The 23,031-nt window shown below is 47.1% G+C and overlaps 2 protein-coding genes across 2 annotated transcripts; both read left to right on the top strand.

The window, feature by feature from the left end:
• The first annotated feature begins 698 nt into the window (after nt 1-698).
• Nucleotides 699-18,606, top strand: NXF1 (nuclear RNA export factor 1). Its single transcript, XM_033174198.1, has 21 exons — nt 699-925; nt 2,269-2,482; nt 3,970-4,111; nt 6,650-6,733; nt 7,736-7,840; nt 8,253-8,333; nt 8,703-8,772; nt 8,924-9,012; nt 9,472-9,579; nt 9,692-9,801; nt 12,301-12,337; nt 12,430-12,498; nt 12,719-12,774; nt 13,532-13,639; nt 14,230-14,288; nt 14,763-14,878; nt 15,377-15,419; nt 15,541-15,613; nt 16,791-16,973; nt 17,132-17,192; nt 17,782-18,606. The coding sequence occupies exons 1-21, from the start codon at nt 895-897 to the stop codon at nt 17,818-17,820; spliced, it is 1,878 nt and encodes a 625-aa protein (XP_033030089.1). The 5' UTR covers nt 699-894; the 3' UTR covers nt 17,821-18,606.
• Nucleotides 18,607-19,886: 1,280 nt separating this feature from the next.
• On the top strand, nt 19,887-22,460 carry TMEM223 (transmembrane protein 223). The gene is made up of 2 exons (XM_033136219.1): nt 19,887-20,361; nt 21,852-22,460. Exons 1-2 carry the CDS (start codon nt 19,887-19,889, stop codon nt 22,142-22,144), a joined length of 768 nt encoding a protein of 255 aa, XP_032992110.1. The 3' UTR covers nt 22,145-22,460.
• The last annotated feature ends 571 nt before the right edge of the window (nt 22,461-23,031 follow it).

The following is a 23,031-nucleotide window of genomic DNA, read 5'->3' as shown; positions in this document are numbered from 1 at the left end:
GATATATCATACAGAGACATGCATGTCATTTCTGTAAGCTGCCTTGGGCTCCATATTGAAGGAAATGTGAGCTGTAAGTCTTAACTAATAAATAATATAAATTAAAAAATAAATTTAAAAAAAATCACCCACCCAGGGCAGCAGATCCCAAGCTGCTTCCTGCTTCCTCCTGTACTACACTGCAGGGATGTCCGAAGATATTCTCTCCCTCCAGTCTACATTTTGCATTGGCATGCCTTTTACAATCTCGAAAAACTCAACAAAACGACCACAGACGTTTCACAGGAGTGTAAAAGCGCAGGGGCCTCCTGTTTGTATTTTATCTTTGCCCCAGCCCTGTTTGCTTGGTAGCTGCTGCCCAACCACAGCTGCGCGCCAAAAATAAATAAATAAATGAGATTCCTCCATTCATCCCTACGACGAGCGCCGCTCCCCATCTCCGCGATTGTAGGTGAAAGGGTGAACCGGAGGAGTCGTCCTCCTCCTCTTTTTAAACGAGCCGGAAGTAGAGCCCCGGATGCGGAAAGCTCTAGCCGCAGCACCTCTATGGTCACAAAGCCGAGCGTTGAGGGCGCGCCTGACGTAGGCGCGTACTATAATCACCGGAGGGCGGGAGCGCGTTCGTTTCGGGCATGCGCATTGAGGCGCGTGGGGGCCCCCTTCAGTTGGATGAAAAATACTTCGTGAGGGAAAGCGCGGAGGGAGTCTCTCTCTGGCTTGGCTTTCCAACCGATTCGAGAGCGGATTGATCATCACCGCCGTCATTCTTACTGCTCCTGCTACTATTGTTTTCCATCTTTCGAGCGAGAGGCGGGGTGCGTTTACCTGTCCGCCTCCTTGCCCTCATCCCGAGCTCGGGGAAGCGCCGACGCTCCCTCAGGGCCGCTTCCCTCGATGGCCGACGGAGGAAAAGGAGGCTACAACGGTGAGGAGAGGAACGGGGGCGGGGGGGCTCTTGAGCAGCGGGGGCGAGACGGTCAGGCCGGGGGATATTTGGGGTGGGGGGCTTCGCTGGCGTGAGGGGTGGGAACTGGGCCGAAGCCGAGAGGGTACTTCTAAGACACGGGTAGCCATCCAAACGTGTTGCGCCTCCGGGTCCCATCCGCCCCGAGCTTCTCTAGGGCACAGGAGTCAACTCCTAGGGGAACGAGGTCCCTTCGGCTCCCCCAATGAGATACTTGAAGGATCCGCCTCCCGCTCCCCCCCCCCTCCATGTTGATGGGCATTGCCATTCACATGGCGTGTGTGCGTCTCGTGATCGATTGTGTGGGGCACCGCTTACCTGTCCCCCCCCCCATATTTTATTCAAGTTGGCACCCTTTTTTTGGGGGGGCGACTATGTGGGCCGCTGGCAGTCCTGTGGAAGGAGGGATGGAAGACGAGGAAGGGTGGGTCGGAGAGGGGGTTGGGGGCAGTGGGCCGGCATGGGAGTGGGGAGGAGCAAGAGGGTGGGGGCAATTAAGGCAGGGAATGCTTTAGGGCAGAAGGAAAGAGGAGGTGAAGACAGTGGATATTAGGGGGGCAGAGGGGGATATGGGAAGAAGGCGTTATGGGGAACCTTAGGCAGGGGGAGAGGTTCCTTTTTGAGAAAAGTTTAATGGAGCTTGAAGGCTTGAGAGTCAGCTCTTTTTTGTGTCTATAGTACTATCAATGTCACACACACACACACACACACATGTATCACTGACAGGGGTAGGAGAACCTGGTTTTGTACAAAAAGGAAGCAGGGTGGCAGGTGACAGGGGAAGCTCCTTGGAGATAGATAACTTTCCAGAGATAACCAAGAAGAAGATTTGGATAGAGTTAAAGAACACGGAGAGAGGAATTCCATGATTTCAGGTCCTTGGGGGAAGCTGAAGGGGGGCAATGGTGGTGGTGGATAGGGAATGGAGACTTGTCAAGAGGAAGTGAATGGGAAGGTGTGTCATAGTTTATGATATCCTTTAGTTGTCTGTGGAGAACTCAGAAGCATGAGGGAACCTTGTTGAATTTTGTAGGGAGATCAAAGTGTAGAAGAAGGCAATTGGTGGTCCAGGGGTAGTCAGTGTGGTGTTCTGCAGACATTGTTGGGAATGCAGCTCCCTTCAGCACCAGTCAGCATGGTCAGTGGTCCAGGGATGATGAGAACTAGAATCAAACTATGTCTGGAAGGTGTCATGTTGGCTATCCCTGCTCTAGTTTGCTTTCTGAGACTTGCCTGGTGTGATTGTTTCTCTGAATACTTTGCTTGACAGCCCTCTGACGCTTCAATTTTTTGCCCTTACATAGAACATGATGACCGTGTGGGTGGAGGTGGTGGCAACAGGGGCTTCCCAGGGAGGAGGCGAAAAGGTCGAGGCCCCTTCCGAGGAAAGATGTACAGTGAGATGAACCATCACCCAAGGAACTGGAGCGGCCCAGGCCCCAGTCCTCGTAGCCGACTTGAAGAGGAGGACGGAGATGTTCTCATGAGTGACCCTCATGATGTGCTGCGATCCCGCTAGTAAGTAAAGTGTTCTGTTGGATGGACATAAACATACTTTAGTTTGTAGGCATGCTGCTGTTGCTCAGCCTCAGTTACCCCATCTGTCAAATGAGAACAGTGACTTATATCAGAAGACTGTATAGTTTTCAGCAAAGAGAATATTCATTCCTTTTTCTTGGGAAGTACACTGGGGCAGAAAAGTGTGATTTGCAAAAAGAATAGATGTTCCCTATTAAGGACACTTTTTTAAAAGTTTTTTTTTTTTTTTTGCTGGTGAACCATTTAAGTGTGTGGATTTCATAAGATCTCCAGCCAACCCCATAGAAAGGTTTTTGTAGAAAGTCTAGGAAAAACAAGGGGACCATTTCTTAGGGCATCATTTGGTTAAAGGCAGGATGTGAATAAGGTCAAGGAGCTGGTATTAACGAAGATCAGAATGGTAAAAGCCTGTGACCTGCTCTCAGAACAAAATCGAAAATCGAAAATTCTTTCTAGTAGCACCTTAGAGACCAACTGAGTTTGTTCCTGGTATGAGCTTTCGTGTGCATGCACACTTCTTCAGATACACTGAAACAGAAGTCACCAGATCCTTAAATATAGTGGGGGAGTGGGGAGGGGTATTACTCAGAAGGGTGGTGGGAATGGGTGAAAGACTAACTGCAGCCGTTTAGAGTCGTCAACAGGTTTTCCACACTTATCAGCCTATCACCCATTCCCACCACCCTTCTGAGTAATACCCCTCCCCACTCCCCCACTATATTTAAGGATCTGGTGACTTCTGTTTCAGTGTATCTGAAGAAGTGTGCATGCACACGAAAGCTCATACCAGGAACAAACTCAGTTGGTCTCTAAGGTGCTACTAGAAAGAATTTTCGATTTTCGATTTTGTTTTGACTATGGCAGACCAACACGGCTACCCACCTGTAACTGTGACCTGCTCTGTTTTTAATGCTCTAGTTTACAGGCCCTCACACACCCTAGTTTAAAAAAAAAAAAGCTTAGAAGGTGGAGCTCTTTCAAGGGACGCGAACCTTTATTGCCTAACCAGGTACAGGTTCTCTGCTGTGGGGAGGGACTCTGCACATTTCCTGCACCTACAAAGATTGAAAATTGAGGTCATCTGAATCATTCCTCAGCATAGCACTTAACTGGCTGCAACCAGATGAAGAGTCTGTGAAGTAAATAATTATAATCAGGGAACTGATAATTGAATGTATTCATCGTTTGGAAAAAGGGCTAGAATCACAAGTGACCTAGTTCATTGATTAAAGTTAAGTTGCGGGTATAATTACCATTTAAATGTCTGGTTAGTTCTGTAACTTTTTTTTTTTGGTGGGGGGGGGGAAACCAAATGCTTTTTATTACTGCTTTGTCCACAGAAACAAACCATCAGAGTAGAATAACTTGAGTGTTTGATCCAGACTTCCTTGCTGGGCAAGGTTTCTCATATCTTAATTTGACACTCTGCTACACTCCATACTGAAATCTAGTTTTCTACTCCTCAGCACTCCTTATGGTCGTCCAAACAGAGATCGGGAGCGGGGAGGCCTAAGCAATATAAGCCTCACAGTGAGACAGAATCCGAGTACCCTAGAACGGCTTGGCCCCAGAAGTAATGCCCCCAAGAAGAGCTGGTTCAAGATTTCAGTAAGTCACATGGGGGAGGGGAGGGATTTGGAAGCAGAGCTTGAAGGACCCCTGGCTGTTGTTGGCAGAGGTGCTCTGTTCCTGTAGAGTTGCTGTTTTGACTGACTCTTGCTTATTCAGTTCCTAAGCAATGCTGCGTGTTGTTGGCTAAACTGCTTAGATTCTGAAGGGGAGGGTGAGTCTGGCAAAATGCCCTCCTAAGCAAAGAAGAACAGGCCAAGCAGGGGACTGAGAAAACAGCAGACCAGTGGCAATGAGGCCAAGGTAGGAGGTGAGGACAGAATATTGAATGTTCCAGAAGCATGAGCAGAAAGAAAAGAAGTGGGCAGAGAAGAGCTGTAGAGGTGAGATTAGCTCTCATGCACACTTTGATCTGAAACAATCAGTCTAATCTTTGTGTTAATTCATTGTTAATTATTTAACAGAGCAGCTGCTTTACCTGAATAATTTTCACACTTGAGTGTGCTGAAAACACAAGGAGCTACTGTTCTGCTTTTTGAGTTAGGCATGAGAACATTGTTTTGCAGGGGAGAAAGGGAGCTTCCCAGTTTCAGTTCTGCTGGTAATCTGCAGGTCAGTCCTTCCCCCACATGGTAGCTTTGCAGTCCCATGTGGTTTGGGAGGGGAAAAAGCTAAACCTCACAGGATTGGAGTTGAGAGATTGCTGCCTCCTTTTATAACAGAAACAAGCAGCACTATGGTTTGACTTTGGAAACCAAGCCTCTTAACACTGTGTATTTGGGGGGGGGGGAGATTAAATGCATTTATTACTCCAATTTCTATCTTGCCTTTATGCATATAACACCCAAGAAAGCTAACAGTGGGCTGTATCAAATGTTAGTCCTGCTCAAAGTAGATGCATTGAAATTAACCAATATGACTAACTTAGGCCCATTCAACCTCTGCTTAAAAACCTCCATGGAAGGAGGTGCTGGTGACACAGAACCTCCAAACAGCAGAATACCTCTCCCAATGGTTCCAAGTAGATGTTTAATAGCATGAGAAATGAGATGGAACCCCAAGAGATGCAATTGACCATCAACAAGGGCATCAGACAGGATTCACATGGCACCATCTTTTGAAACTGTTGCCCTAAGAAGGACTAGAGCCACCACAAACTTGTGTCTCCAAGTCCCATCACACCCAGATTGTCCAGAAGGTTGATGCTACTGAAAGCTGCAGAGAGGCCCAGGAGAACAAACCAGGAGGGGTGAGCTCCCTCTTTTTGCCCAGAGACATTTCCCAAGAATTGAAAGCTGGGAACTGGCTAGAAATTATCCAGTATGTGAGGGGTTCAGGGGGAGCCCCGCCTTTAAATATCTTAGCACTACCCTCTGTGCTTGGTGGAACAGTACTGTCTTGTGACAAGGCATTTGCATCTCCCCACTGGCAGGTTTTATGAGCCAGGAGGAGCAGGGACTGAGCAGTCAGGTCTCACTTCTCCCAACAGTCCACGTCCTTGAGTTGCACATATTGAAATGTATCCAGAGACGGTTTGTACTCGCGGGTTTTGCCCTTGTGTATAGTTGATACTAAATATAGCTATACCTAAGCTTAATGGGGTTAGGAACTTCGGTGAAAGTCATCAACCATTGGATCTAGACATGTTTCCAAATCTTTTCCTGAGCTGATTCTCCAGCTGCAGGCTTTTATATCTGATTTATTTCTCCCAACATGCCCAGCCATTCAGTGTATATGCCTGGGTCAGCTGGTTTTGCTAGAGAGCCAATTTGAGGAGGTGTCAGAGGGTGATAGGCCAGAGCTAGGAATGGAGGAGAAATTTGTGCAGTCTGCATTTTAAAGCAAACATACCTCATTTGCTGATCCCAGACTTACATGTGAATTGGAACGTAGCTGTAAATAAGATGACACATTTCTCCAAATTTTGCTCCACAGTTTTGGTTCAAACATGTGAATCTTTTTGTGGTGGATGATGCATACAAAATTCATTTTTGTTAAGCAGGAAAAAGCATTGAAAGTAGTAAACAGATATATTTTAGGGGCAGAATGTACACACTTTGTACTCAATCTACATACAACTTCTTGTGTTACCTTTATCCACAAAGAAAGGGAAGGGATGGGCATATGATTGACATAGAAACAGAATGAAAATAGGCTGATTTGTGCATCCCTAGCCAAAGCCCTTCAGTCATCAACAATGGACTTCCAGTTCCATAGCCGTTGCACTTTCCTAAATTGGAACTCAAAATATTGCTGCTCCCATTTCACCTATTCCTAGAATTCTCAAAACTGCCAGGAAGAAGCATCTCCCTTTGTTCTCTTTCCAGCTGAATTGTAGCATTTTTAATTCCATAGGTTACAAAATGGGTACCTCCCAGGTTTCACCTTTCCAGATTAGCCAAAAGCTTTTCTTTCTTCCCCACTGATGCAGTGAAAAATGTCCCCAACCTACCAATTGGCAAATGGACTTGAGAGCGGGATATTATTACCATGTCAAAGCTGTGGTATGGTTCTACTTAAGACCTTTCTTGCCTTAATTGGTTTTTTTTTTTTTTTTGCTTCCCCCCCCCCCTCCAGATTCCCTATGGAAGGAAATATGAAAAGGCCTGGCTGATTAATGCCATTCAGAATTTGTGCAGCGTCCCCTTTACGCCTGTGGAGGTAAGAGAGGCATACACATGCTCCCTGGGCAAGAATTTTCCTTTCTGTTTTACAGAATTGACAGTCTCGTGAATCACAAATTGTGTGCTGCAATAGGAGCTGGGGTGTTCCTTGAAAACCACCATGTTGGATGTATCCAGCACCCATTGTCATTTGGATTAGGAGGCTGTATGTGGCATTGATTTGATTTTGACTTCTATCCCAGTTAAGTCAATTGCCAATGATATTCTGATGGAAGTTGCACCATCAATACTCAGATTATAAGGTGCTGGGCAGGGGCTGCATTTCCTTGGGTGTGCCCAGTATTGATTCTACTCAGAAAACTTAGCTACTGTTTTTTAGAAATGCCAAGCAAGAATGTTTGGTTAGAACTGGGGAAAGGAGGAGTCAAGGAATGGAGGTTGTGTGAAGTTCCTCAACTTTCTCCCATAATTCAAGCTCTATACACTAGCATCCCATGCTGCAGCTGACGGGTACAGGGGAATCCCTGAGTCACCGCCATTGCTTAGAATGCCCAGTTGCTTCTATAGGGCTTAACCACCTGAGCAGGATGCCAGGAAGCATTAATTGTAATTCTCTGCAATTGAAGGGAGAGGTACTGCTCTCTTTCCCCCCCCCTCGGAACCAAACAAGAAAACGTTTGTCATTTTTGAACATCTGAGTGAAATGTGCCTTCAATTTTAATCTAGGAAAAAACTTAATTCTTTCCTAGATAATTCAGCAGTTTTGGAAATACTAGTGCTAGTGAAATAAAAGTATCATGAAGGAATGTGTAGATCAGGGATGGCATGAGGCTGGCATTAGCAGGAAGTGTTAGTGATGGGGAAACTTAAAAGCCCCAAGCCCTGCACCTTCTGGTCACTCAAAGCTGTGCCCAGAGGCATTACAAGGCACCTTCCATGTTGTGTAGTCTTTAATAATTATGAAGATCAGCTCCTTTTTTTCTAATTAAAGAAGAATGAGCTCTGTCTCACACCAACACCTTTCCCCCTCTTGCCGCAGCTACACTATGCCAATAATCGGGTGGTGTTCTATGTGGAAGATGCCACTGCAGTCAACGCCCTCAAACAGGTGTCTCGAAAGATTGTTGCACCAGATGGCTTCAAGGTTGGTTTGTTTTCCTCTGTGGGCCTGGAGCTAGTGGGGGGGGGGCTACATGAGGTTGGAGGGCAAGGAGCTATGTCCAGACTAATGAGGGTGCTTGATCAGTTATAGATCTGACCTGCCTCATGTGATCGTCCTTTGCTGACACAGCTTAGATTCAAGTAGTGCCTGCAAAGGAAGAAAGGAAAGAATCAGGCGTGCACTCTTAATTATTTCCTTTGAAGTTGTGAGGTCAGGTGATTGAGAGATGGTCAACCTCGCCCATCAGCCAGAGTGGCTCAAAGGGGAGTGGGGGAGCTTAGGATCCAGCCCACCTGCAAAATCTTGTTCCCCAGTCCTCTCTACATACATTAATAGGATGCCTGGAGAGGGATTAACCAGTACCCATCCAATCACCAACTGGCATTTCTTTCAGGTTGTGATACTTTCAAACCCATGCAGTCCACCAACATCTGTCCAGCGTGAATTGAAACCAGAGGAGATTGAGCAGCTGAAGGTGAGAGGAATGTGCCAGAACTTCAGTACTATTGTTTTGCCATCTACTTGCCAGTCTGCCCTGCATTCCCAGAAGTGGTTTGTGTCTGGTGTTTTTCTCTTTGGGAACCTGACAATGATCCTTGATTTTAAACTGTCTCAAGAGGTTAGCAAGTTGGAATGGGAGATGCCATCTGTTTAGTGGGAAAACAATTCCCTGTTCAGGTTGTGAATATTGTACTGTCTCTTCCTAACCTTAGTTTGTTTGTTTTTTTTCTTTTGCTTGGGGTACTGAGATTCTGTTCTTCCCCTTAAGCAGGCAGGAATAAGCCTGTCCAAGATTCCATCTGAGGCCTTATCTATCTAATGGAAATTTTCTCTCTCCTTCCAGCTTTGCATGAGTAAAAGATACGATGGTTCCCAGCAGGCCTTGGATCTAAAGAACCTTCACACAGATCCAGGTAGGTCACCGTACTCACCTTTTCACTGTTGGGACTGCTGTTCTTCTATACACCTAGAACAATGGTTCCAGCTTCAGGGGCGGAGGTGGGTTTCTGTTGCAGATTCCAGCTGGCAGTGAAGTGAGATTCATGCTACTTTTTAACTCCCCAGATCTGGTAGCCCAGAACATTGACATGGTGTTGAGCCGCCGAACCTGCATGCTAGCTGTGCTGCGGATCATCCAGGAGAACATTCCTGAGGTCATCCATTTCTCTCTCTCTTTCCCTCTCTTCAACCCAGCCTTTTTCTTGCCTTGGTGCACTCGGGGAATTTGTGATTTCTCTGAAATTTCATGCTGAAAAGTTTTCAGCGTGCCCTCAAGTGAATATGAACCCTTGTAAGTAAGTGGTCCGTGGTCCATAATTACAAACCATACACCAAACCTCCTAGAAGGGGTGGCGGTATTGGGTTTGCAGTTTTTTGTTTGTTCGTTCTCGTATTTATCGTGTATTTTGTGTCTTGTCTTCTATTTTTATGTTGTGAACTGTCCTGATTGACAGATGGAGGGTGGTATACGAATGTAAATAAATAAATAAATCTTACTGTAGTTTAATTTATTTTTTAATGATTTTTTTAATACAAAAACTGCCTTGATGGCAAAAAGCACATCTCTCACTCACACCTCACAATTCCCACCCCCCCCCAATCTGTCCTTGCAGCTCCTTTCTCTGAACTTGAGTGACAACAAGCTCTATCGGCTGGATGATATGGCTGAGCTGCCGCAGAAGGCTCCCAACCTGAAGATCCTCAATTTGTCTTCTAACCAGGTAGGGCTGGATGCTCACTAGCTCAGCCTGAATCTTCCATTGGGTAAAATCCTCACTCTCTTCACTATGCTCTCTCTCCCTCTCTCTTTCTTTCCCTCCTGGCTCCCTTCAGTTGAAGACAGACCGTGACTTGGACAGGTTAAAAGACTTGAAGCTTGAGGAACTGTGGCTGGATGGCAACCTGTTGTGTGATAGCTTCCGTGACCAGTCTACCTACATCAGGTGAGCAGTAGCCCTGGGGCTGCCTAAGATGTCCTGGAAGGGCGCACCTCCACCTACCCAGAGGATATTCAGGGCATGATTAAGATATTTCTTGCCAAAAGGCTTTTTTTGCCCTCCTAGTGGGGTGCCAGATTGGTTATTTTGACCTCATAGCACCATCTGCCTCGGCTGCTGCCAAATCTCTGAAGATGCTGCATCCCATTCCTGGATCCTGAGTTGTGATTCTTGTGATAATGGTTTTATTTCAGCCAGATTGGAGCACTGCCCAGCCCCGTCTCCTCCCCCACCCCATATTGATATTACTACATTTATTAGCTGAAATTTGCTTTTGTGGATGATCTGCCATATCGCACCTCCCAGCCACCCCAGCCTTGCTTCTCTTCCTTGTGAAATCTTCCTTTCCCCCTCCTCCGCTTTCCTGTCTGCCTTCCACTCTCCGCTCTGCACACACCACTTGCTTTTCTCTGCCCCCGGGGCTCTAGGACCTCAGGATGCGCAGCCTTTTCCATCCTCTCAAGTTCCCCTTGTGCACTGCCACCCTCCTTTGAGCCTGCCATGCTGAGCCACCTTGCTCGTGGCCTTGCCTGCTTCTATATTTATTGTGGCTCCCCAATGCTGTACCTGGAAGTACCATATTGCGCAGAGGCACACGGAAGTCTTTCTTTTGGAGAATTGAAGCCAAGCTGCTAAATCCTGGGGTGCCCCTGGTGCGTTTGGCTCTCACAGATGGCTGGTTAGCCAGTGACGGGTAAGATTCCTTGCGGAAGGAACGACCTAAGACAGGCACAGTCGCACAGTGGCCAAATGGAGCCCTTCCGCCCGCCTCCGGGGAAGTTGGCAAACACAAGGCACCAGAACCCTCCTTCACAGGCTTGTTGGCAAGTAGCTTTTGGACAGCCTCTGCGCCATTTCTAATGGGGAGACTTTTGCTTCTTGATGATCTGGGAGTGACAATGGTGCTGACTCTGGGTGGAGCAGCAGCAGCAGCAGCAGCCTGAAGTGACAAGCTTCTTGCAAGTAAAACTCTTTCTCCCTCAGTTGTACACTTGGAAGTCCTGTTGGTGTGTGGCCAAGGCTTCTGTATCTCTGCAGGGTTGGAGCGTCAAGTGGGGCAGTGTGGAGGATGGATGAGGCTGTGCATCAGTAGGGAGGAGTTTCCAGGCCTTTTTTCTTTGTTTCCATCACTCTTGCGTCCCTCTGCTTCTCCCTCCCCCACCCCCACCCGCATCTTCCGTGGTCATTAATTAGATTTGGGCCTTGATGCAGGAACTCTCCCAAAGCTGTTTTAAGTTGGGTACCAGGAAGTTGGCTCAGGCATCTCCATGACCAGTGGGAATTCTTGTCCATTCCCCTACTTTCCCTTCCCTGCCCCTGCCCTCTGGCCTCAGTGGAGCGCTCCTCCTATAAATTGAGCCATGCGGGTGAGTACACACTCAGGTAAGTGCAGAGGGAGACTTTGAGTAGCATGGCTTTGGAGACTTCTGCCTCTCGCACCCGTGTGCATGTGTAAAACTACCACGGGAAGAGTACCAGAGCATTTTACTTTAAAGACTGTGTTCTGCTACCTGCTAATTTTTTGAAGTTGGCTAACTGTCACTCACCCTTGTATGGTATCAAGTGACAGAACCATAATAGTGAAATTGATCAACTTTTCCCTTAAATTGTCTGGCAATATTAAAGGAAAGCTGACTCGGCATTTTCTCCTAGGTGAGGCTTGAGTCAGATTTTAATACACAGGGTGGGAAATGTCAAATATAATCAGATGTCTCTTTAAACTGGATTATAGTAGTTGTCTAATCCAGCATAAGCAACACAATCATTTTAATCCCATTCGTGTTGCTTCTTCCGTGGCTAACGGAAGATGCAGCTTTAGCAACCCGTCCCTGATTTTGTACACGTTCTACCTTTGTTTAAAATGCTTGTACGTGTAAATTTCTTAGGCTTCCAAAGAAACATACAGCTTGAGAGCCTTGGGGGGAGGGCTTTTGTTAAAAGGTTCTGGTGAGTAATGCCACCATTTCATGGTGTTTCTCCACGCTCCTAAGAAGGCCCAGATACGTGGAATGAAACCCTGCCCCTTGTGGGACATGTCTCCTACGTTCTCCCATTTGGGGAGCTGACTGTTGCTCTGTAATTCAGAATCCAGGAAGTGAGGTGTGGTGAGGGTTCTGAATCACCAGTGGGCAGCCTATATAATTTGGTGGGCATCTGTTTGGCCCAGGATAACAAATTGATAACCCTCCACCTCCTGACAGCAGTTGAGGCAACTTGTTTTTGCAAGACTGCCCATCTTGCTTTTAAAGGATGCTTTAGAGAATGATGGCCAGTGGCCAGAGCGGGTAGAGGCCACAACAGGATGTAGTTCAGGTAGCACTGGCTGTAGTAGGAAGATGGTGGTAGCAGAAGGTGGGGACCACCAAGGTAGGCCACGGGTGGGGGGAGGGCAGTGCTCTTGGGGCACAAAGCTCTTTCATTCACTCCTTTTCCCCTTTCTGACAGCGCCATCCGCGAACGGTTTCCAAAGCTGCTGAGGCTGGTGAGTGAATTGATCAAATTCCAGGTGGATTCTGAGCCAGCTTTTGTATCTGACAGTACTGTTGCCTTACCCATCTGCCTCTCCCATTACAGGACGGCCATGAACTCCCCCCTCCTATCGCTTTTGATCTTGAAGCACCTACCACGCTTCCCCCTACTAAGGTACAGAAATACTCAGATGGGGCCGGGGACAGGGCCTGTGTTGCTATTGCACTGAGAAAACTGGCGCCTTTCGAGCCCTTGCTTCAGTCCCATTGCTTGGTGTGGGCTGTAGCATAGCATGCCTTAGGGCTGGTGCTGAGAGGGTACTTGGTAGGTTTTGCTTGGTGTTTGGGAGGAACAGATTAACATCCGGCTTCTCTCTTTGACTCTCCTCACTCAGGGCAGCTATTTTTGCTCTGAAGACTTAAAAGCGTTGATCCTGCGATTTCTGCAACAGTAAGTAGAGTTGTAAGGTCTTGTATGTTAAAGAAAACCAGATCCCCTGCCAACAAGTTTATAACCTGGGGGATTTGGCACACACAAAAAGGGAAGCTGGAGGAAAAAAAAGAGAGGGTAAAGATCTTCAGTTTTAAGTTAGTTCCTGGGAAGAGGGTAGTGGTAATGATGCTGGCTGGCATTTGAAACCAGGGTTTGAAATTGCATTCCGGTGTTTAAAACTTGGCTAGCAAAAAAGGATCACTGACTGTACTGTAATTGAAAGAAGCAAAAGGGTTTATTGAGGCACAGTACCCAATACAATAGGGATGCAAGTGGCGCTGTGGTCTAAACCACTGCGCCTAGGGCTTGCCGATCGGAAGGTTGGCAGTTCGAATCCCCGTTACGGGGTGAGCTTCCGTTGCTAGGTCCCAGCTCCTGCCAAGCAGTTCGAAAGCACATCAAAGTGCAAGTAGATAAATAGGTACCGCTCTGGCGGGAAGGTAAACGGCCTTTCCGTGTGCTGCTCTGGTTTCGCCAGAAGCGGCTTAGTTATGCTGGGCACATAACCCGGAAAAACTCTCTGTGGACAAACGTCAGCTCATTTGGCCAGTAAAGCGAGATGAGCGCCGCAACCCCAGATACATTCGCGACTGGACTTAAGTTCCTTTACCTTTTTACCCAATACAATGGAAATAACATAATAGAAATAATAAAGCGGCTAAAGCCTCCCTTCCATTCTGGCTGTTTCTTTAGCAATGTTTGTATTCTCCCACAGATATTACACTGTCTATGATTCTGGGGACCGGCAAGGGTTATTGGACGCCTATCATGATGGAGCCTGCTGCTCCCTGAGCATCCCCTTCTCACTACACAACCATTCCAGGTAAGTTTATGCTTCTGACATTCGTTCCCTTGCCATGGGAGAGGACTGCACATTGCCCTACCTCTACACTGTGCTTTGGTGTGACATGGTGTAAGACAGGCTGTGTGACCCTTTCCAAAGTTTCTGTGCCAAGATGTGGGGTATTTTGCAACCTATACTAAGTAAACAAGAGTTGCTTGTATTAGTCACAAGGAGATTCAAAGAGCTGTGTGTGGATCTTGCACATGCCTCCCATTCAAGTATTTCATGCTTTGCAAGCAGGAAATCTTTTTGTAAGATGCATTTGGTTGCACTGTGTTGATTGGGAAGAAGATTTGGTGTTAAATAAATCTTAACTAGACTGTTCAGGGGGCAGAGATTTCTGGTACTTCCACAACTTACTTTTTAAAAAATCGTCATACCAAGGGAGAGACTAGGTTGAAAGTACATGGAGCTGCTTGCTTGACTTTGGAGCCAGCCTTAACTCTTAGCATGCTGCCTCCAAACCCAACATTTTGCCCACTGCAGCCAAGTATACACCTCCTGCTATGTAAAGAAAGACCTGGGGAAATGGGTAGGCGTTTATGTTTATGTTCTTGTTTTGTCTGCAGGAGCACTCTGGCTGAATACTTCAAGAACAGCAGGAATGTGAAGAAGCTTAAGGATCCCAGTAAGTAATGACCAGTGGCAGGGGTGGGGTGGGTGTACAAGGCTACAGACACTTTTAAGGACAGTGTGTAATCAGAAGTGTTTCATGGGAGACGGGCCCTGCACAGTGATTCTGCTGTGGAGGTTGGGGCTCCAATGCACAAAAGAGGGGAGCTGCAATGGTGAAAGGATTTGGGACAATGCTCAAATCCACACCGAAGCCCTTGCATCTCCTTCATTCATAGCAGTCCAGTTGTGGAAGAGGATAACAGAAAAGCCCCTGATTAAAGTGAATAAACTGCATTGGTTGGCTATTTTGGAACAAGAGCAGTGATTTTTGATTTTTTAGGGTTAGGGCAGATGCTCCTAAATTAGTGGACTGTCCGCCACAACACACACACACACACATACACGTGTATCTGCTGCTGGTTTCTCCACTTTGGGTAACTTCAGTGAAGATAGTAATTGACCTTCCCTCTGCTCTCTCTGCCCCCAGCCATGCGCTTCAGGCTCCTCAAGCACACAAAACTAAACGTTGTGGCCTTCCTTAGCGAGCTCCCGAAGACTCAGCATGACATCAACTCCTTTATTGTGGACGTCTGTGCCCAAACGGTGAGTCAGGGGAGAAGGAACTGGCCAAGCACTTACCACCTTTCAAGGAGTAGGTGAGATCAGTGGGCAACAAGAAAGATGAGGAATGGGTTGTTGGTTGGGTGGAGATTTGATGAAGTTGAGAAAAATTGCTCCCTCTATTCTGGAAGTGTGTTGTTCAGCTGGAAATCTTGGAATCTGGAACAAAGTATGATCCCCCCCCAATAAGTACATACCCCCCTATTGCTGCTCACTCTTCGATAAAACAAAGGCAATTTACTTCCAGGAAAACCATCCATAGATCTCTTTTTATGCTGCTACTGTTTCAGTCCTTTTAGCCTGTTTTCAGTTGGCATGATTGTAATTTTTTCTATTGCTGCGTATTTATCACGTAAGCGACTGAGTATTTCATTACAGAAAGGTGGGGTATACACCCTGATGTTAAACGCTGTATCTAGCATCTGTGTAGGTTGCTGCCACAATCTCTTTGGACTTGAGACCCTTCTTTTCTCATTGCAGAACACGCTGCTGTCTTTCACCGTCAATGGGGTCTTCAAAGAAGGTGAGTGTGCTGTTAAAAACCTGCTTTGTGACACATCCTGAACAGTAGAAAGCCAGAACATTTGCAGCACCCAGTGCCCCTTCTTTAAAACTAACCAGTGCTTTCTTTCTAAATTCTACAGTCGATGGCAAGTGTCGCGACTCGGTGCGCGCCTTCACCCGTGTGTTCATCGTCGTGCCTGCTGGCAATAATGGGTAAGGGTTATGAGCTTCAGGGCATTGAGAAATCCAGGGATTGCAAGACAGGTGTGTCTCTGAAAAGGGCAGGTATTGGGAGGATGATGAAATATTTATAAGGGGATGAGAGACAGAGCCTTAGCAGCCTTGTTAGTCAGAAGCTGGGGACGTCAAAGGCTTTTAAAAATAGCCCACATGCTGGAGGCATCGGGGGATTGGCCAGCTTATGGAGGAGCAATCTGATTTCTGCCAGTGATTTATATCTGTACTGGTGGACCACTGGCCTATTTCTAGGGGACAGCCTGGCGCTGGTTGGGGAAGAGCCCTAGCTCAGTGCTAGAGCATCTGCTAGGCATGCAGAAGGTCCTAGACTTAGTCCCCAGTATCTCCAGGTGGGGCTGGGGGGAAAACTCGCCTGAAACCCTGGAGAGCTGCTGCCAGTCAGTGCAGGCAATACTGAGCTAGACCCAACTGACTTGGTATGAGGCAGTTTCCTGGGTCACAATTCTTGCAAAAGATGCGGGGCTAGCATTGATTTTGGCATTTTCAGAAAGCATGTTAATGTTTAGAAGCAAGGGGGATGACAGATTAGTCATGCCTTAACAGTTATAGTGTTCCAAAGTATATATTCTCAGTATATTTTAAAGTGGTTCCTTGGAGGACAGTTTTAAAAGCCAGGCCATCAAGACAGGTTGATTGCCACCTGATATCCACTCTGCTCGAATCTAGCGACAATTCCTTTTTGCTGTAGTTGACTTTCCACAGGAACAGTGGGAGCATGGTTCAAAGAACATCATGCTAGTGTGTCTCATTTTTTCTCTGATTTCAGGACCCATTTTACTGAACATTGGCTAGATGCACTTTTAATATTTGCCACACTTTTTGCTACTGTTAGAATATGGTGACCTTCTCTCCTTAGTGAAGGCAGAAGAAAGTATACGTCTAGCCGTTGCTTCTTTATTTATGGGAGCATCCTGCAGTGCTTGGCAAGAGATGCAAGCAAGCTGTAGGAGGCTCTGTGTATGCCTTTGCAGATCCTAACCTCTGTTTGCCACCAGAGGGGTGGCCAGGAATAGTCAGGTCTCAGACTGAAAGGGGGTATTCTGGCTACCCTACCCTCGACATTTCCTCTTTATGTTGGGTGTTGAGCAGCCCCTTCATTAACCACTGCTGGCTCTCTTCCCCTCCTCCACAGGCTGTGCATTGTGAATGATCAGCTATTCATTCGTAAGGCCACCAACAAGGAAATCCGCAAAGCTTTCGTCATGCCAGCGCCCACGCCCTCCTCCAGCCCGGTGCCCACGCTCACGGCAGAGCAGCAGGAAATGCTGCAGAATTTCTCACTGCAGTCGGGCATGAATCTTGAATGGTCTCAGAAGTGAGTCTGGAATTTCTGGGGGCTGGCAGTTAGGAAAAAGGAGTGGGAGGTGGTCTTGAGATCAGGGTGGGGGGCAGGGAGGGAAAAGCAGTTGCAAAATGAGATTAGGTTAGGCTGCTGTCTCATGACTTTTATCATCTCTCCCTACCCTTGCCCAGGTGCCTCTTGGACAATGATTGGAACTACGCTCATGCGGCCCAGGTTTTTACCCAGCTCAAGGTGAGTGCCCTGGTGCCTTCCTAGAGTGAGACTACTAGAACCTCCAGCCTTAAGAACTGGAGACAGAAAGTGATGGCTGGGATGGATTTGCACTGCACTGCAGTTCTGTTACAGGGGAAAGCCCTGGATGGCTTTTCCTTCATTCTCAGGGTCTGATGTGCCATATTTGAGGGTCATGCCCCCCCCCTCCGAGGAAGTTTGCAAGGAAAGCCATCCCCTATGTAATATGTCTTGATGTGTGTATTCAGAATTATTTGAAGCAACAGCATCCAGAAACCATTGCTGTTTGTTTCTGCTCTTTTGCTTTTCATCCATAGTGCAGTAATGAGAAGCTGATATGTAGCAGACTTTGCCTTTGGACGGGTGACTGTCCTTAGAATATTTTGTCCCCTTACTGGCCTCTTAACTGACCTTTGGAAGAGGAGTCAAGTACTGATTTGGGAAAACTTTTTTTATCTCAACCCTGTGAGCCTGGGGAAAACCCCTGGGTTCTATTGACAGCCTCATGTTTGTCTCAGTCTCCTTGTAGAACCAGACATGGAGGAGAGGTGGTTGCTGTTAACTTCTTACTCTTCCTTTTCTCTTCTAGGCTGAGGGGAAGATCCCAGAAGTGGCTTTCATCAACTGAGCGTTTGCCACCATTGCCCTTACCAAAGCCAGCCAAGCAGCGTTTTATCCTTTGGGTTCTTGTTTTGTAAATAAATGAAAGTTTCACTATGTAAATTAAAGAGACTCCTACCCTGTTGTGACTGTGAAGGCTGCACCTGTCCGTGTTGCCATTGGACTGTGGGCAAAGGCAGTGAAAACTTCCTTGTGGAAGAGGCAGCACCTCCTGCCTGCAGCGACAGGTGCCATGTTGAATTGCTGTGTACACTGATTTTCTAACAGACACTGACGACCGTGGGAATTTGGAGGAAAGGCACTTGATCGTTTTTGGGTTCTCCCACCTCCCTTTTAATTTGAAAAGCTGATTTTTAGCATACCTTCTTTTTTCTGCTGCTACCGACTTGGGAGTTGTCTTGTATGTGCCTAGAGTGAGAAGTAGTCAGTAGTTCACAACATGCAACAAGGGTTATATCCCTAGAGGGCAGGGGGAAATGGTACACCTCCAACCTGCAAAAGGCAGCAGCAGCAGCCCTGTGTCCTTTGAGGCACAATTGATCATCCTGATGTCGCCAGAGAGACAGTGGGTTTCCTAGTTCTAGGTTGCTTTAGAGGACTTTAGGTATGTGAGACCCCGGTTGGATGGATGGCCTCTGAAACACAGCCCTTGCAGGACGTCGGATTCGCTGTCACACTGCTTAAATGAGAGGAAGCTTTGGGGTCCGCACACCTAGCAAGCTGTAGCTTCCGTGTTTCTTTTCTGCCTGTAGTTCTTGAAAACACTGTGTTTAGTAAAATTGTTATTAAAACCTTGGTGTGCATTCATGTGTTCTAAACTAAAGATAAGATCACTTCCTTTTACTACGTGGATTTCTTTTTCCTTTTTGGCCATGCACGACTTATAATTGTGGAAGTTCTGTCAAATGTACAAATTATGTAAATAAGCATACCTTCCCATCTTTCATAATCTTTTATTACTTTAAAAAGAAGTGTGTAGGGAAGTCCTAATGCTTTGGCCTCCTGCCCTGAGTTTATTCTGCTTTCTCTGAAAAGGAGAGCAAGGTTATGTTATCTTTTATTTCTTCCCAATGTAAGATGGCTTCTCTTGCAGCCCTGGAGATCTGCAAGATTCCCTGCTCCTTGTTAAATACAGAGACGTCACTCAGTGACCCAGGAGCCTTGGACGAAGCTTTATTTTTTAAGACTGTGATGGAGGAAGGTGTTATCCAACACTGAATTGTGCTTAGGTGACCAGAATTAGTTGGAAGGGGACTCACAACTCATTAAGTCAAAACCCTTTATCAGTGCAGGGAATCCACTGCTACAACAACCCTGATAGATAGCTATCTACTTTTAGTCTAAATCCTTTTTTTAAAAAACATTCATTTTTAAACAAAATTTATATACAATTAATATTAATTTTAGTCTAAATCCTTTTGCAATATGAACCTGTTAGTTTGGGTCCTACCCTCTGAGCAACAGAAAATAAATTGGCTCTGATTTATGCCAGGAGTAGTGAATGCAGCGCCCTCCGGTAGTTGCTTGACTCCCAACTCTGAATAGCACCAGCTAGTATGGCTAATGCCACAAGGATGTTGGAAGTTGGTGCCTTGCAGGTGATGTTAGACTATCTTTTTACTCACCCTGGCCTTTACAATAGCTCTTCAGGCTTCATCAACTCTTAAATCTGTCATCCAGGTTGAACAGACCTAATTTATTCAACCTTTCCTCTTAGAGTTTGGGTCTCTAGATCCTTCTCCATCTTTGTCACCTATCCTCTGTACATGACGCGTGTGGCATCTTTTTAAAATTATTGTTGCAGTCCTGGCGCTGCACTCTTCACAATTTGACAATTCTCTGAGGCAAAGTATGTGCTTTCAAGGTGGTGCTGTGTGCACTTCCTCAGCCTTGCCAGTTTTGGTAGCTGACCGGAAGCTAAGGCTGCCCTTCCCAACGATGGCGCCCGAAACGAGCATCCGCCCATGACTATAGAGAAGGGGAAGTGGGTTAAAAAGAAAAGGGAGGGGAGAAATACTACAATTCCCATGAGCCTCTTGGGCTGCAGCCGACCTTGGCAAAAGCGGTTCAAGAATGTTGCACTGCACATGGCGAGCTGCGCTGCGGATCGGGGGGCTGGCAGGTGGGGGGTCCCGAGGCTGTGGGGTTTGGAGGCTCTGGGGCCCCACGAGTCCACAATACCCCGTGCGCTTTTGGAGCTGGGGCGCGCGAAGGGCGCACGCCGCGGAGCTGCCTTGGCGATGGGGCGCGCGGGGAGTGCAGACCGCCTTCCCGTTGGATACTAATGTGCCCCGGGATGTCTTGCTTTTCCAGCACGATCGAGGCCGTTTTTTCCGTATTCTTGGGCTGTTCTGCGCCGGCCAGTTCGTGTTCTGGGCGTATCTGGCACACTTCGCTTTCTACGGCTTGCAGGACGTTAGGGGGAGCCGGCCGGAGCCGGATCCCCAGCATGGGAAGCGCCCTCTGCCAACTCTACCGGGAGGAGCCACGATACAGTTGAGCTCCAACAAGTGGCGCTTCGGTTTCACTGCTTCTTGCCTGACCGTGGGTAAGGAAGGGCTGGATTGCTCTGCCCCCTCCTCCTCCGGGGTTACTTATTAGTATTGGTTGCTCTTCGTTGTTAAAGAATTGTAGAGTTGGAAAGGACCGCGAGGGTCATGTATTCCAACGCCCTGCAATGCAGGAATCGTTTTGGCCAGCATGGGGCTTGAACTCAAGACCCTAAGATTAAGAGTCTCATGCTCTAGCGATTGAGCTATATGCCACGATGTGCATGGCGCTTTGTGCATTTTTCTAAGCAAAACAAAAAAGAGCCCTAACCCCGAGTAGTTTACAGTATAAATTGCAATCTTACTTTCATGAAATTGTAGGTTTGCTTCTTGTTGGTGACAGATAGTATGTGGGGCACAGCAGGAAAATGTATCCAAACGTAATATTGTGGCTTTCAGATCCGTAGATTGTAGCCAACTAAGTTCTACCCCCAAATAGAGCCATTGGAATTTATCTAAGTAAGGCCCCTATCTGCACTATACATTTAGAGCAGCATCATTGCCACTTTAAACAGGCATGGCTTCCCCCAAACAATGCTGGGAACTGTAGTTGTTAACAGTACTGAGAGTTGTTAGGAGACCTCCCCTGCCATTTCCCTCACAGAAATACAATTCCCAGAGTTTCCTGGAAAAAAGGATTGATTGTTAAGCCACTCTGGAAAGTGTAGCTCTGTGGGGCGAATAGGGGTCTCCTAACAACTCTCAGCACCACTAACAAATGGCAGGCCCTGGAATTCTTTGGAGGAAGCCATGACTGTTAAAGTGGCATAATAATGCTTTAAATATCAGGTGCAGATGAAGCCTCAGTCATGCTCCTTTGTTTCAGGGGGTCTCCTCTGAGTAGAATTAACATGGATACAACCCAATAAAAATAAGATAGCCATCTGTCAGGAATTCTTTGATGGTGTTTCCTGCTTGGCAGGGGGTTGGACTGGATGGCCCTTGTGGTCTCTTTCAACTCTTATGATTCTATGATTCTAAGACACTCCCTGCCCAACTCAGGCTTGTAACCAGGACCAAGGATCAGATCCAACATCCATGGCTGGGGCAGGTGGGAGCTGTAGTCTGAAACATCCATGGAGGCACCAGGTTGACACAGGCACCCAAATGTATCAAAGCAGGCGCAAGTCCAGTTTCTGTGGGAAATTGCACAGGTCGGGTGCTACCACAAAACAGGCCTTTCCTTGATAGAGGTCTGTCGCAGCTCAGCTGGCAGAAGCACCTGGGCCTTAGTCCTAAGCCATGAAGGTCTTTGAAGGTCACAATCTCTTTGAATCAGATCCAGAACCAGAGTAGGAGCATATGCATTTGTGAAGCGCTAGTACATTATGATTAAATTTCCTAGTCAGAAACCCAGCAACTCAATTCTGAACCTCCTGCCATTTCTGAACCATCTCCCAGAGCAGCCTTAGGATATATCAAGCATTGCAGTAGCCTGACCAGTAATTTATCTCAGCTCGACTTGTCATCCTGCTCTGTTCCTTTGCAGGTTCTCTGATCTTGGCGGCAGGTTTTGTCTTTTCCCGACGCTCTGTGAGCCGGATCTTGCTACACCGAGGTGGCCAGGAGGTGACCTTTACCACCTATTACCCCTTGGGCTTGACCTCATCCTTCACGGTCCCTCTTCGCCATGTTTCCTGCATGTCCCATCGTTCAGAGGTGCCAGCGATGATGCCACTCAAGGTTAAGGGGAGAGCCTTCTATTTCCTGTTGGACAAACAGGGACGGATCACCAACACAAATCTTTTTGACATCACTGTTGGCGCCTATCGAAAGCTGTGAAGCACTGCGCTGCTAGAGGGAAAAGGCTCAGGAGAGGGCCCGTCCTGCATCCTGGGCTGTTGTGCAGACGGAGGAAGATGGACTGGCCATATCCGGCAGACAGATCCCAGGCCTAGAAGCAGCTATTAAATGGCTTCTTAGCCCTTCTGTGCTTTGAAAAAGGCAATTGATGCATGATGTATTGGGGTAAATGGAAACTCAACTGGAGAGAGAGAGAGAGGGAACGAGAGAGCGAGAAAGAGAGACTGAGATTGCACAGAGTTGCCTTGGATCCTGAGTTGATTAGCTTGTTTGTTAAAAATCTAGAAATCACCAACCTGATTTTTGCAGGGTTTTTTTGTACCTCCCCACACACCATTTTTCAGCTCAAGGGCCACATTTCCTTCCGGGCAGTCTTCTGAGGGCCACTTGCCAGTGGTGGGGGGGGGGATGCAGAGGCAAAAGTGAACAGAACAATGAATGTAAACCTGACTTTTGTTAGAGTACGCTAGTTTCTACACACACCAATTTGTATCCTCCATCCATACAACCAGGAGGCATTATCAGAGTTCAAGGCCGCATTCCAGCCAGGCAGACGCCTTCATGATGGGAAATGGGGCTGGTGAGGTGTGGCATTAGGGTTGCCAGGTGTCCACTATTTCACATTATGTTCACTATTTTTTTCACAAAATAGTGGACATTTTTTTATTCAAAAGCTTTATGATGAAATGGTATTTTAATATGTGTTAAAATGTTTGTAAGAAAATATATAATTTAATTTAAACCCCCCCCCCCCGCTCCCCCCCTGCTTGTCCGCTATTTTTTGGAAGCAGACCTGGCAACCCTATGTGGCATGGGAAGAGTTCTGAGGGCCAGGCAGAGAGGCCTGGAGGGCCACACTTGGCCCC

The sequence above is a fragment of the Lacerta agilis genome, chromosome 17 (assembly GCF_009819535.1).
Source record: "Lacerta agilis isolate rLacAgi1 chromosome 17, rLacAgi1.pri, whole genome shotgun sequence".
In the NCBI taxonomy this organism is placed as follows: Eukaryota; Metazoa; Chordata; class Lepidosauria; order Squamata; family Lacertidae; genus Lacerta; species Lacerta agilis.
The sequence above is the reverse complement of the archived record's forward strand: the minus strand, read 5'-3'. Positions and strand labels throughout refer to the sequence as shown.

Coding starts and splice junctions, on each gene's coding strand:
- NXF1 (XM_033174198.1), top strand. CDS start 895: ATGGCCGACGGAGGAAAAGGAGGCTACAACG. Junction 12,775..13,531: donor ATCCTGCGATTTCTGCAACA/GTAAGTAGAGTT, acceptor ATTCTCCCACAG/ATATTACACTGTCTATGATT. Junction 15,614..16,790: donor GTGCCTGCTGGCAATAATGG/GTAAGGGTTATG, acceptor CCTCCTCCACAG/GCTGTGCATTGTGAATGATC.
- TMEM223 (XM_033136219.1), top strand. CDS start 19,887: ATGTTGCACTGCACATGGCGAGCTGCGCTGCGGATCGGGGGGCTGGCA. Junction 20,362..21,851: donor TGCTTCTTGCCTGACCGTGG/GTAAGGAAGGGC, acceptor GTTCCTTTGCAG/GTTCTCTGATCTTGGCGGCA.